This window comes from Myxocyprinus asiaticus, chromosome 26 (genome assembly GCF_019703515.2).
Source record: "Myxocyprinus asiaticus isolate MX2 ecotype Aquarium Trade chromosome 26, UBuf_Myxa_2, whole genome shotgun sequence".
In the NCBI taxonomy this organism is placed as follows: domain Eukaryota; kingdom Metazoa; phylum Chordata; class Actinopteri; order Cypriniformes; family Catostomidae; genus Myxocyprinus; species Myxocyprinus asiaticus.
Window position 1 is genome coordinate 33,155,731 of NC_059369.1, and position 17,668 is coordinate 33,173,398.

Below are 17,668 nucleotides of genomic sequence, written 5' to 3' on the forward strand. Positions count from 1 at the left end.
GGCAAAAAAGGTGCCAATGTGAGTTAAGATGCCCATTTTTTATGACTCTACTTTCCCGCTCTTTGACAGTTTTGGAAAGCAACTTTTAAACTATAGCTCTCCAAGCTACAGATTACTCATAATTTAAAGTGGTTAAACTACAGTCAACCATTTTCATAAAGTATGTGTCTATACCTTTCGTGTCGAATATCTTTTCATATTATAACTACTATCCAATTATATAATTTAAAATTAAATCAAAGCCTTTTTTTTTTTTTTTTTTTTTTTCCTGGCACAAAAGCATTGTGTTTTTGAAGTATTGAATGATGAATTAATATCTCAGAGTGACAGTATTAAACTTAACAGGTACATTTACACTAAATACTAATGCAACTAATAAAAGTAGAATACACCCAAATTTATATAACAGAGTTGAAAACATACTAATGAACAGCAGCATTTAACAAACAAATCAGCTAAATAAAATACAAAATAAAAAATAAAAAATGCCAGGGACTCAAATCATTGAATCATTTAGTTTTGAATTGGTTCTGAAACGATCCTAACAAACCAATTCACTAGAATCAGACAGTTTAGGAGAGTGCGATTGATTAAGTTTGCTTTGTAAAACTGTGCAATGCAACTTGACGTTAAAAACAGCCATGTACACCATACTTGTTGGAAAAAGTAGCTCATTTCTGGAAAAGCTACACTAAAAGAGTTCAGCTACTGTTGACCAAAAACAAATTTAGTTAGTAGTCAGTAATGTCGCTGCTTCTAGTTACTTCCCAACAATGCTCTCTGATGCCTATGATGTATCAGTTATCAAACACACTTAAAATGACCAACAGAAGATGGAATAATGCAGCTCAGACTCAGTCTCCCAACCATCAAGTTAGCACCATCTCCCACAAAAAAACTAAGACAAAATTGCTTATTACATCCAGAAGTTAAAACAAAAGATACATTTATTAATCCATCAAAAATTCAAAAAAGTAATAATAATAATAAAAAAAAAAAAATCACTTAGCAGTTCTGTCCAACTCTCTCTTTTTTCCCCTCTTTTTTTCTCCTTTGTTTGGATGTTACACACTACTGGTAATTTAGATAGAGAGCTGACAGACTAACTATGAAATTTAAATCATCATGGATGCAACTTATTATTATTGATTTTTTTCTCAACAATGCATTTTTGTACAGGTGTTACTTATATTCACGTGTGACTTTATTTCTTGAAAACATGAAGCTGTCACTGATGCATTTATTTCTTTGACGTCACAAAATGGTGCAAATGCATAACGAGCCAAAAGTTACACTCTGGGGGTCCTAGGCAAAAAAGAAAAAAAAAAAAAAGAGATGTTTGTGAACAGTTTTAACTGATCATATCATCAGTAATTAATCAAATTATGATCAAATGATGGAGAAGAGCATTATAACCGGGCATATATTCAGATGTGCGGTGTAGTCAAGTGCATGTCCAGAAAATTATGTCAAGCCTTTAGACAATTAGCCAATTAGCTTCTGATAGGAGGTGTACTGAATCGGAGGTGTACCTGTGAATGTGTTTTAAGGCCTATCTTCAAACTCAGTGCCTCTTTGCTTGACATCATGGGGAAATATATATTAAATTGTGTGATATACAGACATTGTATCGGCCTATTGGCCACCCTGCTCTCTGGAGATCGATATCGGCCATTAAAAAACCCATATCGGTCGACCACTAACTACAACTTCTAATGGATGTTGTTTGCTAAAGCCTTGCAATGACAAAAAGAGGAGAGCTCACTTGAATGGGCATGTGTGTCTTTATTACATGTTCATATCCACAACTCTCATTTCGATTTTGCATGTCAGATGTGTACTGATATAAATTAAGGAGTTCCTCTCACTGTAACATTTCTAACATAAAACAGTGGTGAAATATCAAAGCTGGAGATTACACCTTTCTAATGATGTAGCTATATTTTGTCGCGATTAAATAAGAATTGTATGGAGAATAACATACAATGAATGTAAATAATACTCATCACGACTCATGCAGTCTTTGGCAATCTTTTCGTGAGAAGGGATAATTCAGTAAAAATGACAGATTCTATACCAGTCAGCATTGTCATGCTTCTTCTTTTACTTCTCTTTCTTATTTCCTTTTCTGACTCCCAGATTGGTACGTCAGACATCCTCTTCACAATGCCTCCATCCCGCTCTTGAATTTGATTGTAGCTAAAGGGATGGGGGCCGCCAAGGTTTTTTATTTTTATTTTATTTTGTTATGTCATTCTAGTCTACTAAGCATTGCCAATCATTGATATCAAGTGTCATTGCAGTGAACTACTGTAACTGCTGCCTATGGGGGCCCCTCCCAGCTTGGGGCCCCTGGCAATTGCTTGCCTTACCTGTCCTGTAGCTCTGCCACTGGTTACACTACATACTGTACACCTAGCTCCTATGTACAAAGTTTGATGAAAATTGAATTCCCCCTATGACCCCTTTAATAAAAGACTCTCTCTCTCTCTCTCTCTCTCTCTCTCTCTCTTTCTGTGTGTGTCCTCTTCTGCAGCTCTGGATGTCCATGTCCCAGAATCCCCTGTGGTGGCACTGTTTGGAATGGATACAGTCATCAACTGCTCATTCTCAGGGGTCACAAATTTTAACCTATCTGACCTGAGTGTGTTCTGGCAGCTATCAGACACAAAACGTACCGTACACAGTTATTGGCAGAGCCAAGATCAGCTGGCTGACCAAGATGAGAGATTCGCAAACCGCACCAGCCTGTATCCAGATCAGCTGATGGCAGGTAACGCGTCGCTCTTGCTGAGGAAAGTCCGGGTAGTGGATGAGGGCAGCTACTCCTGTTTCGTCAGGGTGCGGACACACAGCAGTGCCGCCTTGCTTATGCAAGTAGCAGGTAAGAAGTGCAATAACCTATCAAAAAGCTGCACTGTAAATAACTCTTGTACTCTTTCCAACACATAGTACATTTAGATCCCCTATAAATAGGCATATACTTTTGTCTAGTCCCTTGTTTTTGTTTTTCTTTCCATATATATACTGTATATACACAGTGTATATATATATGGCATGTCATTTAGGACATCTACTTTGTGCATGACACGACAATTTTTCCAACAATTGTTTACAGACAGATTGTTTCACTTGTAATTGACTATCACAATACCAGTGGGTCAGAAGTTTACATACACTAAGTTAACTGTGCCTTTAAGAAGCTTGGAAAATTCCAGAAAATTATGTCAAGCCTTTAGACAATTAGCCAATTAGCTTCTGATAGGAGGTGTACTGAATCGGAGGTGTACCTGTGAATGTATTTTAAGGCCTACCTTCAAACTCAGTGCCTCTTTGCTTGACATCATGGGGAAATCAAACGAAATCAGCCAATACCTCAGAAAAAGACAACAAAAAACAAAAACAAATGTGGACCTCCACAAGTCTGGTTCATCCTTGGGAGCAATTTACAAATGCCTGAAGGTACCACGTTCATCTGTACAAACAATAGTTTGCAAGTTTAAACACCATGGGACCATGCAGCCATTAGACCACTCAGGAAGGAGACGCATTCTGTCTCCTAGAGATGAACGTAGTTTGGTGCAAAAAGTGCAAATCAATCCCAGAACAACAGCAAAGGACCTTGTGAAGATGCTGGAGGAAGCAGGTAAACAAGTATATATATCCACAGTAAAATGAGTCCTATATCGACATAACCTGAAAGGCTGCTCAGCAAGGAAGAAGCCACTGCTACAAAACTGCCATAAAAAGCCAGACTACAGTTTGCAAGCACACATGGGGACAAAGATCTTACTTTTTGGAGAAATGTCCTCTGGTCTAATGAAACAACAATTGAACTGTTTGGCCATAATGACCATCGTTATGTTTGGAGGAAAGATGGTGAGGCTTGTAAGCCAAAGAAAACCATCCCAACCATGAAGCATGGACTGGTGCACTTCACAAAATAGATGTCATCATGAGGAAGGAAAATTGTGTGGGTATATTGAAGCAACATCTCAAGACATCAGCCAGTAAGTTAAAGCTCGGTCGCAAATAGGTCTTCCAAATGGACAATGACCCCAAGCATATCTCCAAAGTTGAGGCAAAATGGCTTAAGGACAACAAAGTCAGAGTATTGGAGTGGCCATCACAAAACCCTGATCTCAATCGGATAGAAAATTTGTGGGCAGAACTGAAAAAGCATGTGCAAGCAAGGAGGCCTAAAAACCTGACTCAGTTACACCAGTTCTGTCTGGAGGAATGGGCCAAAATTTCAGCAACTGATTTTGAGAAGCTTGTGGAAGGCTACCTAAAATGTTTGACCCAAGTTAAACAATTTATAAGCAATGCTACCAAATACTAACAAAGTGTATGTAAACATCTGACCCACTGGAAATATAATGAAAGAAACGAAAGCTGAAAAATATCATTCACTCAACTATTATTCTGACATTTCACATTCTTAAAATAAAATAGTGATCCTAACTGACCCACTGTATACAGTGTATATAATATATATATATATATATATATATATATATATATATATATATATATATATATATATATATACTGTGTGTGTTATAAAAATAATAATTTACATAATTTAAATGCATTAAATTATTGACAGACGAGTAAAGCGTTGATAAGACAATACAAAACTTGGCTTTAGAATCCAATATATTGTTTATTCCCATATTATTGAACATAAGCCAGTCATCGGCCTATATTTCACAGCAATATATTTTGCAATTGAATTTGTCAATCTGTCCAATATCTATTTATTATAAGAGCTTGTCTAAGGATGTGTTAATGTACATGTGTCAGACGAAGCATCTCTTTGGTTGCGTCGTGTCAGAAACATACCGCTTTTAGTTCGCTGTGTCAAGTTTAACGTAGTTTGAAACCTAGAAAAACACACCTTGAGATCCCTGCGTTCGGATTTGCATTCCATCAATATTTGTTTGACTTTGAACGCAAGAACGAGACTCATCTTGTGCTGTCTGTTGTAGTAAGTGTGGTTTGCTCTCTGTATAACATAATGTACGTGTTGCCTAAACTTTCACTTACTGCCTCCTGGAGAAAACTTGTGGTACTTCAAGCTTGAATTGCTCTGATGGTAGGAATATATAGGAATATATGTAATTAATCGTAATATCACATGAGCAAGAGTGCTGTATGGCCCTACATCAGCATGGCTGTGATTCGGCCGCAGGTATTCATAGCTGATTTAGAGCCATACAACACGAATGAGAGTGTGATATTTATTTTATACAACAGTTCAACAAACAAAAAGTCAAACAAATAAATAGGAAAAACTGAGGACTGTCACAAAAAACTCGTGCTTGGAACTTCTTTCTTATGCCATGATTCAGGATCTGCCATTGCTAGTTCAAAAGATTTTACTATTTCGAAAACGTCACTTTAGGGCTAGAAACTACGGCTTGGGCTTTTTCTAACAAGTCATTCGGGAAACAAGAATTTGTATTTGAGAGAGAGAGAGAGTGAGTGTGTGTGCAATTACCTTTGTCTGTTACGACTCCCAAGCAGTGATGAACAGTTAAGCTTTAGCTGTTTAACTTTATTCCACAGCTGTAGTGTAGTGTTTACTTGCTGAAGATAATTTCTAACAGGAAGACTTGCAGACTTGAGTGAAATTCAAGATGACATTTATTTGATGAATATAAAACAGAAAATGTAATGTCTCTCTTTGGCGTAAGCCCCGTCTGGCAGGCCGAAGAAGTTGTACTCGGAACCGTCATATCCTGCCGGAGATAGGAGGCAGGGGCGAGGAACCTACCCCTGTGCAGGACGGGACTTGACCAGTGGTGGTGGGGTGGTGGAGGTTGCCGTGTTAGCACAACTGAAACAGCAATGTGATAGAATGTGAGCAGACTTATAAAGCAATGGCTTACATGTGATTGGCTAGGAGTCACCTAGCTAATGGTGCTATGATGTACAGCTGCTAGTCTTCCCGCTAGAACTACGCTGCACTTACAAGGAATTTTGGTCAAATACATCCTATTTTCTCGGTGTAGAAATAGCCATCCGAGCGGTGGGTTCCCCCAATTATTTCTCGGAAGCCGGTGCGAACTCTGCTCTGCCATCTTGAATGTATACATTTCCCAACGTGGATGCTCCGGTATCCAATAGTATCAGGTAAGGTATGTGCAATTACTCAGTCAGTTGTGTGTCTCAGCTGTGATATGCCTTAATGTTGAAGCTGTTAGTTTAACTGGATTACCCAGCCTAGATGTTGTAGTAGTAATCCAAGTGATAATGCAGTGAAAGACAATGCCGATGACTTCAAAGAAACCGCTCGTCGACTTACGTGATGATTCAGTGAACGTCAAACTTAACTGGCTCAAAACACATCTTTTGTCACCACCTGCTGGCTATAATGTTTATCACCTGGTCCTTAACCATAAGAAATTGCCTTGTAACAGTTTTTTTAATTTAATTTAATTTAAATAAAAAAAACAGTGATTTTTTTCTTTTCTTTTGTAATTGACAATATGCCACAAATGCTGTCAATTGAGCTTATAGTGTCGAACCATAACATTATTTTAATCTTTGAAAATTGTCTGTCTACAAAATCTACTGCCACAGTGTACTCTAACATCTAGGCTATATTAGACTGCAGTTGCTAAATATATGAAAACTGATATATTATTTTTTGAAATGCTGCAGGTTTGTATGTCATCACTGATACAAGATATCAAAGCACTGTTATTAAGTATTTTATGTTCTTTATATGTACTTTATAATAATATATGTTATTACGTTATGTACATAACTTATGGATATTACAGGCATGTTGTATGATTGATATCCTTGCACCTCTCAAATATTAGTTTATAAAATGCTTAGTGCTTTTGCAAAGGCCCAATAATGACCGCAATCATTTCTATGCAATTCTCACAGTGACCCAGATCAATATTCAGTAGTATTGATTGTTAGGATTTCATGTGATTTATGGCATGCTGCAATCCCTGGAGAGTATGCTCAAGTGTAGCCAGCTATATGTGTTATTATTTTTATGGCTGAGTGCACTCAGACTTACCAGGATACATCATTATTTATGATCTATAGATGGCATTTGGCCGTTCCCCTCTCCCTTTTCTCCTAGTCTCTCTCGCTGTCTCATTTGCTCTCTCTCTCCTTCTCTTCTCTTCTCTTTGCTGCACAAGATTAAGTAATATTAATGCTCAGAGATATACTACTCTGTCTGCCTCTCTACCTCTAACAAAGATTAAAGAAAAATGATTGTGTAATTTTCAGGGCTGAAGATCATACTATTATAATGTTTAAAGGTGAAGTGTGTAATTCTTTCAATGTTAAAATACTTTCTATTTGCAATTCCATCTGGAACTGCATGTAGCGCAGAAATTATACACAATTAATTCACCATTAACATTTATTAGCAATATTATTTTGAGCTACCATTTAAAGGTGATGTGTGTATTTTTTTAAGTTAACATACTCATATTCCAGCTTAATATGCAGTGACAACTATAAGTAGCCATTCATAAGTTGATTCCCCCCAAAAAGTGTAAATACTGTAGCACTATAAAAACATTGTTCTGTTTGTTCAACAAAATCACAGGGAAAATCATCAATCACTTCTGTGTTGCATGAGCAATTTTTGGTGCAAAAAATTGAGCAAAATGTGGGTTCTTGTCCCATGGGAACCAGGAAGTACGAGTCTGAACTCGAGTACCCCAACTCTACAGACCAATTTCAGCTGCAGAACTTTCGACCAACTGTTGATATATTCACAGTAAGATCAGTCTTCCCAACTTGACCGACAAATTGACATTGGATTAACCAGTGTTTGTGGTGAGACTTTCTGAATGTTTGACCAATGGCAGGGAGGGTGATTGTTTGAGAAACCTTGTTTTTGCAGTATCATTTAATGATGCTAATGAAACAGAATTTACACACTTCACCTTTAAAGAGTCTGGAGTATATAGACTTTCTTTTTTTGTCTCTTTCTCTCCTGGTCCCCACAGAGATCTTTGTGTCAGTCAAATGGACAGCGGCAGGGGTTACAGCATTGTTGGCATCAATACCCACTTTTTTGCTGAACCCCACAACCTTCTGATTGCTTTTTCTCCCATCGTCCCCACGCCCTACCTTCTTGTTTGCCAAATTATGATTGGCTCTGGGAATAAGGCTGCTCCTACTTCTTTCGTCTGGCTGCTCAAGGGACAATGGTGCAATGATTCCAGTATAAACCCTTAAGTATAACCCCCCCACCCCCAAAAAAAAAAAGTGTGGGTGTAGATGAGTGTGTCAGCAGACGATTTTCGTCTGATGTTGAGCCATGTGTGTTTAATGCTAAGCTCCTATAATGTAATTAACAATTTAATGGAAATCATGTCAAGCTGCTCCCAAGGTGGCACACAGCGGTAGATCGCTAAGCTAAATGCTGAACACCCCGACTCGGTTTCTGCTGCCCTTCTCCATCAGTGACTTAATGTCTTTTTTTCTTTCCTGAAACTCAATTGTAAGTTTACAGAACTTATTCTGTTCTAGAAAGATGCCAATGTCAGCCATTCCTTGCTGATTATTTTTACTTTTTTACATCAACTCTACAGTTGTGCTCATGAGTTCAAATACCTTTTTTATTATAGGTTTAAATACTCCTTGCAGAATCAGATGTTTAGCATTTTTTTTTTTTTTTTTGAGAGAGAGTTTGTACAATAAAAATCAGTACAGTCACTGAAATTATGTAAATTGTCCTGTGCAAAAGTTTATATAGGTTCCTAATCAGGGTTGGGGAGTAACGAAATACATGTAACGGGAATATGCATTTAAAATACAAAATATAAGTAACTGTATTCCACTACAGTTACAATTTAAATCATTGTTTTTTTTTTAATCAAGAAAATTCACATTGGTTTCTTTTTTTTCTAGTAAGACCTTTGATATTAGGGCAAAAATCGTATTCTTGATAATAATTTTTGTATTGTTTTCCTGTAAAAATATCTAAAAATCCTTACATTTGATTTATCTTGTTTTAGAAACAACACTGCATAAGATATTTAGGTTTTTCAGAGAATGTATTTTTAACATGTATTTTGTCTTACTGTACTGGCAGTTTTTATAGTCAAAACAAGTGAAAAAAATCTACCAGTGCTGAAGAAGTAATCGAAAGTATTTAGAATATGTTACTGACCTTGAGTAATCTAACAGAATACATTACAAATTACATTTTACAGCATGTATTCTGTAATCTGTAGTGGAATACATATCAAAAGTAACCCTCCCAGCACTGTTCCTAATATAGTGTGTTGCCAACTTGAGCATCAATGACTCATGTTCAACTGTCACAAAAGTCTACAAATAGTCATTGATGCTCAAGTAGGCAACTCATGATATTAAAGTAATAGTTCACCACCAAAAATTATCCCATCATTTACTCCCTTATGCTGTCTCAAACATGTATGACTTGCTTGCTTCATGTGAAACACAAATGTAGATACTGTATATCTAGGATTAATTAAGTCGCACATAGATATGTATTTTGATGGACATATGATGTGTTTCTAGAGTCAATGGGGTTCAAAACTTTCAAGCTACAAAAAGGACATAAAGCTTGTCCATACTGAATTCTGACTATTCCTTTAAGAACCAAGTTTGTAAATTTTTATCAGGATAATTTGTGTAAATTATTAATTTGTCTTGGGAAATATATGTAAATATCTGTTACTGTATGTAGCACTTCTGATGGTATTGATGTGCTCATACCTTTTCATACTTCTTGCAAGATGGTAAGATGTTTACCATTTTTTATAAAACAGTGTTCCTGTACTTTTTAACCAGTGAAATTCCATACATTTTCAATGACTTTTCTAGTCATTTGTGATTACTGTATATAAAAAAATAAAAAATAAAAAAAAAGATAATTTTGATTCAGACCGAATCATCTCTATAGAATAATTTTATGAATCATATGAGCTATGGCTTGCGAGCAAGTTTTACTCTAAACAAGATCAATATCTAGCTGATGAGATATTTTTAGTGCAGAATAAAACTAGAAACAATTATATTCACTAAAGACAGTTCCATGACTTTTCAGGACTGTTAATATTTTATACATCTCCATGAGTTTTCCAGGCCTGAAAATCACAATTTTACAATTCCCTGATACTGTATTTTCAAGTTTTCCATGACTCTGGCTGAACAGATAAAACATTTTTTTTATAGATTTATATATATATATATATATATATATATATATATATATATATATATATATATATATATATATATATATATATAGTGATGCCCTAATTATTCAACATACAGTACTAACCACACCTTCCTCTTGCTTTCTCTATCTCCATATCCATCGCCAGCTCCGTTCTCCAAGCCACTGGTCACCTGGGACACAGAGTCCAACCTCAGGCCTGGTGAAGTGGTGGCCCTCACCTGTGTGGCATACGGGGGTTACCCTGAAGCAGAGGTGCTGTGGCAAAATGGGGCAGGACGCAACCTTACAGACAATATCACTATCTCGCAAGTAGCCAATGAGGAGGGGCTCTTCAGTGTGAAAAGTGTTCTGACGGTGATTCTGGAGCCCAATAGTACTTACAATTGCAGATTGACCAATCCACTGTTAGGGGAGGAAGGACAAGCATCTGTTACAATCACAAGTGGGTAGCTATAACATTTACTGAACTTCTTCACATTATTAGTGGCAAACCCTAATTTATTGTGTCTGCTAATTTCAGTTGTGTGTTAAAAATGATAGTTCACCTTAAAATACTACATTTCATGTTGTTTGTAACTCAAAAGAAGTCATTTACAGAATGTCCAGGCTGATCTTTCCACGGAAAAGGAAACTCATAACAACAACAACATAAGTAAATGATGATTGACTTTTTATTTCTAGGTGAATTATCTCTTTAGTATTAGCTTTATGTTTTTGAAAAAGAATTTGAAGTCATTAAAATCTTACCAGTGAAGGCTTGAAAGACTTTCCACTGTATTTCTCATACCAAACCCAACCCATGTCTCATGCCTAACTCAAATATGAAGGAAATAATGAATTGTCCAATTTTGGTCCAATAAGCATCGCCATCGGTTTTCTCCCATTGTTAAATCAGAACAGTGGATAGTTATTTCGCAGATTGTATCATTGAATTTGTAATGGGCCTTTATTAGGCATTTTGTGCTTAGCTTAAGTCCATGAACTTGGTGTGTACGTTCTTACAGCATCAGGATCTACTACACTGAGCATATTGGACCACAAAAAACACTGACTGGAACCATAAGTGGTGATTAAATCCTCTACAAAAAGTCATGTTGATGGATTGACTTTGGTATCACCATCAAAATTATCATCATCATTAGCTTTGTCATTACCAGTTCTGTACACAGAATCCACAAGCAAAAAAACAAGTGCTAATCAGATCCAGTTACTGACTTTCACTTACAGAATGTTACAATTACGTAATTTGGTTTACCCCCCCCCCCACCCCCCAATATATACAGTGTATTTATATACAGAATATATAAATACGTGTAATGCATTTAAAACAAGAATTCACTTATAAGTACGTCTATTTGCATTAATCTTAAGAGCTGAAGGTTTTGCATCCCATAATGGATCATTGTAAGGGAGAAATAAGTTGTGCTGAGTGCGTGATCTGCATTTGACAATGGACGAAGAGGAAATACACTATATTGCCAAAAGTATTCGCTCATCTGCCTTTAGACGCATATGAACTTAAGTGACATCCCATTCTTAATCCATAGGGTTTAATATGATGTCAGCCCACCCTTTGCAGCTATAACAGCTTCAACTCTTCTGGGAAGGCTTTCCACAAGGTTTAGGAGTGTGTTTATGGGAATTTTTGACCATTCTTCCAGAAGCGCATTTGTGAGGTCAGACACTGATGTTGGACAAGAAGGCCTGGCTCGCAGTCTTCGCTTTAATTCATCCCAAAGGTGCTCTATCGGGTTGAGGTCAGGACTCTGTGCAGGCCAGTCAAGTTCTTCCACACCAAACTCGCTCATCCATGTCTTTATGGACCTTGCTTTGTGCACTGGTGCGCAGTCATTTTGGAACAGGAAGGGGCCATCCCCAAACTGTTCCCACAAAGTTGGGAGCATGGAATTGTCCAAAATCTCTTGGTATGCTGAAGCATTCAGAGTTCCTTTCACTGGAACTAAGGGGCCAAGCCCAGCTCCTGAAAAACAACCCCACACCATAATCCCCCTCCACCAAATTTCACAGTTGGCACAATGCAGTCAGACAAGTACCGTTCTCCTGGCAACCGCCAAACCCAGACTCGTCCATCAGATTGCCAGATGGAGAAGCGTGATTCGTCACTCCAGAGAACGCATCTCCACTGCTCTAGAGTCCAGTGGTGGCGTGCTTTACACCACTGCATCCGACGCTTTGCATTGCACTTGGTGATGTATGGCTTGGATGCAGCTGCTCGGCCATGGAAACCCATTCCATGAAGCTCTCTATGCACTGTTCTTGAGCTAATCTGAAGGCCACATGAACTTTGGAGGTCTGTAGCGATTGATTTTGCAGAAAGTTGGCGACCTCTGCACACTATGCACCTCAGCATCCGCTGACCCTGCTCTGTCATTTTACGTGGCCTACCACTTCGTGGCTGAGTTGCTGTCATTCCCAATCGCTTCCACTTTGTTATAATACCACTGACAGTTGACTGTGGAATATTTAGTAGCGAGAAATTTCACGACTGGACTTGTTGCACAGGTGGCATCCTATCACAGTACCACGCTGGAATTCACTGAGCTCCTGAGAGCAGCCCATTCTTTCACAAATGTTTGTAGAAGCAGTCTGCATGCCTAGGTGCTTCATTTTATACACCTGTGGCCATGGAAGTGATTGGAACACCTGAATTCAATTATTTGGATGGGTGAGCAAATGCTTTTGGCAATATAGTGTATATACATTACTTGGAACTCATTGACAAAAAAAACTAATTTAAAAAGTCTATATTTAAAAGGGAGTTCTAGAAAGTATCTTCAAAGTAATTAGTAATGTGATAACAGTTTTTATGGAGTAATTACTAAAGTAGTCTGATTACAATTTTAGAGAAGTAATTAGTAAATTGTAATTGATTACTTAACTCTGGTTTAGGCCTACAAGACAGACTTGGCCAATTGTAAATGCCTCTGGTTGGTAATACCACATTTGTAAAATGTACTCCTCTTAAACAAATGAGATATGAACATATCTTTAATTAAGAAAATGCACAAAGTGACACAAACTCACAAAATTTAATGCTGACCACAAAGAAAATGTGGCACAGAAGAAATGTTTCCTTTTGTACAGCATCATTGAAACAATTTCAGCCGCCTCCTGTTTTTAGCTTTCATAACCTACACCAAGTGCAGCAAAACTGTGTCACGGCTCCAGTGAGTTTGCAGGTTTGCTCTGTGTTTTGTTATTTTCTCTCCCTCATGTCTCGCAGGCGCTGCCGGCATGCATGATCAGTGTTCCCAGGGGAACGCTGATCATGCCACTAATTAGCGTGCTAGCAGCACCTGGTTTTCCACTGATTCACTCCCTACTTAAGCCCTTCATGTTCTCAGTATCTTTGCTAGGTTGTTGTTTGATGTGAAGTACATACCTCACTCTCTCTGCGTAGTTTGTCCTGTCTCATGTATCTGTTTGGTTGCCCATCTCTGCCTGCGTGTCGGGAGTGTGTTTGCCTTCCAGTTTGCTGTATGCTTGTTATCTGCACTCACGAATCTTCAACGGAGGATTCCTCATTTCTGCCCTTGTGTCGGGCGAGTGATTGCCTTCCAGTCTGCTGGGTGCTGTTCTCTGCACCTCACTACACTTCAATGGAGGATTCCTGTGGATCTGCTCCTGACTCCCATGGCGTGCGCACTCGCCTGCGGGCACACTGTTCACGGATTTGCCCATTGCACAGCCATGGCACACGTACATCTGCAAGCTTCTCCCCACTCCTGCAGCCAGTGCCGGGATCCTCGGTCTTCACCAGCACAGTTGAAGTGAATACTTAATCCTTTGAACTGTTCCTCTACTCTTGGGTCTCTTTGTCTCGCTCTTGCTCACTGACAGAAAAATTTAGCCAAGTATGGACCCAGCGGTGGAATATACTCTTCGTTCCGCCCTCTCTCAGCAGGGAGCTTTACTGGGACGTCAGCAGGATCAGATCTCCGCATCTAACCGATGATTTCGCAGCTCGCTGAACTCACCTCTGCCATTCAACAACTCCGCCTACCTCCCAATGCTGGTCCCACTCAGGAAGCACCCTCACCAGTTCCGGCGGTTCCCCATGTTTCTGGGCGCTCAGAGGCTCGTATCCCTCCTCCAACCCCGTTTTCAGGTGAGGCGGGATCCTGTAGCACATTCCTTTCACAATGTTCCCTGTTCTTCACCTTACAGCCCTCCACTTTCCCATTGGAGACAATGAAGGTTGTTTGTGTTATCACACTCCTCACTGGAAGGGTCGGTGAATGGGGGACTGGCATTCGGGACAACAGACAGCACCTCTTTTCACGCCTTCTCCATGGAGCACCACTGAGTTTTTGACTGCTTGGCTCAAGGTCGGGAGGCGGCGAGGGTCTTATCCAGACTTTCTCATGGAGATCGGCGAATCTCAGATTATGCTATCGAGTTTCGCACCCTGGCTGCTTCTTGTGAGTGGAACGACCATGCCATGTGGGACCGGATTTTGCATGGGCTTTCTGACGACATCCAGGACAAAATCTATCCTTTGGATCTGCCTCCACACTTCGACAATTTGGTGGATCTGGCTATCCGAGTCCATCAACATCTGGCCCTACACTGTCGACGCCTCTCTTCACCTACCCGGGTCCACTACTTCGGCCAGGTCACCAGAATCATGGAGGTGCCCTTGCCCATGCAAGTCGGGAGAACTCAGATTTCACATAAGGAGAAGCAGTGACGCCTCGTTCATGGACTGCTTTCATTGTGCATTGTTACTTGCGAACACAACACCTTTGGACAAAGCCCCTGGACTTCGCACACTTCTACTGGCCCAGCTGCAGTATGGATCTACCTGTCACACGGTCTCAGCCCTGGTGGATTCCGGAGCCGAAGGGAAATTTATGGACATCGACTTGGCTTCCAAATGGCGACTTCCTGTGGTCCAATTGGATGAACCTAGCACCACCCACACCCTCAGTGGCACGCCCCTGTCCGTCATCACCCAGTCTACCGAGCCAGTCACTTTCGTCTCTGGAAATCATACGGAGCAGTTGTCCTTTTTCCTTGAGTGCAGTGTTCAGCTGGTTCCGCACCGTGACCCTTCCTCATCGCCCGTACGACTGTGTGATTGAATTGCTTCCTGGAACTTCGCCTCCTCAGGGATGGTTGTATTTGCTCTCGGCTCCTGAGAGGGAGGCCATGAACAGGTATATCAATGATTCTTTGGCAGCCGGTCTCATCCACCCTTCTTCATCGCCGCAGAGGCGGGGTTCTTCTTCGTGGAGAAGAAGGATGGCTCACTTAGACCCTTTGTAGTTTATCAGGGGCTGAATAACATCACGGTGAAGAATCGCTATCCTTTGCCGTTGATGTGGAAGACAGCTTTTAACACCCATAGGGGGCACTTTGAATATTTGGTCATTCCTTTCGGATTGGTCAACGCCCCCGCCGTCTCCCAGAGGCTCGTAAATGCCGTGCTAAGAGACATGGTTGATCGTTTTGTGTTTATCTAGATGATATTCTATCTTCTCCCAGAATATCCAGAACCATGTTCAGCATGACAGGCAGGTGCTTCAGCGACTGCTAGAGAATCGGCTGTTCATCAAGGCAGAGAAGTGCACTTTTCATGCATAGTTGATTCATTTCGTACAAGGGAGTGCACATGGACCCTGCTAAGGTCAAATCCATCTCCGATTGGCCAACCCCAGATTCTTGCAAGGCATTGCAGAGGTTTATGGGGTTCACTAATTTCTATCAGAGATTCTTTAGAAATTACAGCCATCTTGCCACGCCTTTGACGGATCTCACCTCCACCCGCACTGAATTTTGTTGGTCCCTGTGGGCTGAGTCCGCGCTCTTTAAGTTAAAGGAGTGGTTTTCTACCGCACCCATCCTTGTTACTCCCGACCCTGCATGTCAGTTCGTGGTGGATGCATCTGAGGTTGGTGTTGGAGCGTTCCTGTCACAATGCTCTTCCTCAGATGGTTTTTACACCGCTTAACATCAGCAGAACGGAACTACGACGTAGGTAACCGAGAATTGCTGGCTGTCCGGTTGGCTTTGGGTGAGAAGTGTCATTGGTTAGAGGGCTCAGGGGTACCTTTCGTGGTCTGGACTGATTATAAGAACCTAGAGCACATCTGTAGCGCCAAACGCCTTAACTCTAGACAGGCTTGCTGGGCACTATTTTTCACACTTTTTAATTTTGTCCTCTCGTATCACCCAGGCTCTAAGAACTCTTTGTCTCGATGTTTTGAGGTCAAGACCTCCACAATCCCATTCTACCCGCCACTCGAATGGCGGGCATGGTATCCTGGGAGGTGGAGTCTAAAGTCCGTGCTGCACTACAAAACACCGCGGCCCCCGCTACGTGCCCAGCGGGTCGGTTATTTGTTCCGCGATCAGTTCGGACGCACGTCCTACAGTGGTGTCACTCATCCAATGTCGCTTGTCATCCAGGGGCGACTTGCACCCAGATGCTCATTAGACAATGATTCTGGTGGCCATTGCTAGCACAGAACATACGCCGGTTCGTAGCCTTTGAACTGTTCCTCTGCTCTTGGGTCTCTTTGTCTCGCTCTCGCTCTCTGACAAATTGCTGCCCAGCATCATTATCATCAAAGAAGTGAACTCATATTTTGTTTTTTTTATGGCGTTATTACGCATTATAATTAATTGTATTAAAAACAGTTTTGTGGAGACACATGTTTGTTGCCAAGTGTAAATGGAATGTGTGTAAACAATTGGAAAGCAATCTGATCTATCAAAATGCATGAAGTGACAAAGGCCCTTAGATACTACAGGAGTTCCTGGTCTGGTGTCAGACAGAAACCTGATCAGTCTGATCTTAGCTGTTGGTAGCAATAAGGGTGTGCGTGGATCAGTTTGACCATGAAAAGCTTACAACTTGTTAGTAAACAAGCGTAATAGTGTATGTGCGTGCTCTGGGATCGTGCCAACCTTGTTTGATATGAAAATGCATTTGCATTTGTTTACAACAGCTGCTGTATGCTCAACCACTTTAGTAATTAATTTTGACCTAGCTGAGCTAGATGTAGTTTGCTTGGTTGTTTCTCTATAGCAAATATACTGTGTAACCAGGATTTGCTTTGAAGCTAAATGTTCCACATGTGATTAGATTTAGATCAGGAAAACCATCACTAAACAGACTCATTTCTTAAAGGGTTTGTAGATATTAGTTGTAAAATCTGAAGAAAAAGCCTTTTAAAAATGTGATCTCCCTTAAAACCCACACAATCTGATCTGAATTATTTCAATGGCAGATTGTTAGAAACACTAGACTAACAGCGCATGTTTTAATGTCTTTAAATGTCTGTAATTTTACTAGTGGCACCAATCAAACCACTTTAGTAATTAATTTGACCTAGCTGAGCTAGATGTAGTTTGCTTGGTTGTTTCTCTAGAGCAAATATACTGTGTAACCAGGATTTGCTTTGAAGCTAAATGTTCCACATGTGATTAGATTTAGATCAGGAA

The 17,668-nt window shown here is 39.9% G+C and overlaps 1 protein-coding gene across 2 annotated transcripts in view; it reads left to right on the top strand.

The window, feature by feature from the left end:
- Nucleotides 1-17,668, top strand: part of LOC127417188 (CD276 antigen-like) — a 136,987-nt gene that overhangs the window by 28,888 nt on the left and 90,431 nt on the right. For both annotated transcript variants that reach the window (XM_051657015.1, XM_051657016.1), the window contains exons 3-4: nucleotides 2,537-2,884; nucleotides 10,344-10,640. In XM_051657015.1, coding sequence (XP_051512975.1) covers nucleotides 2,537-2,884; nucleotides 10,344-10,640 — 645 coding nt within the window. The remainder of the gene's footprint in view (nucleotides 1-2,536; nucleotides 2,885-10,343; nucleotides 10,641-17,668) is intronic.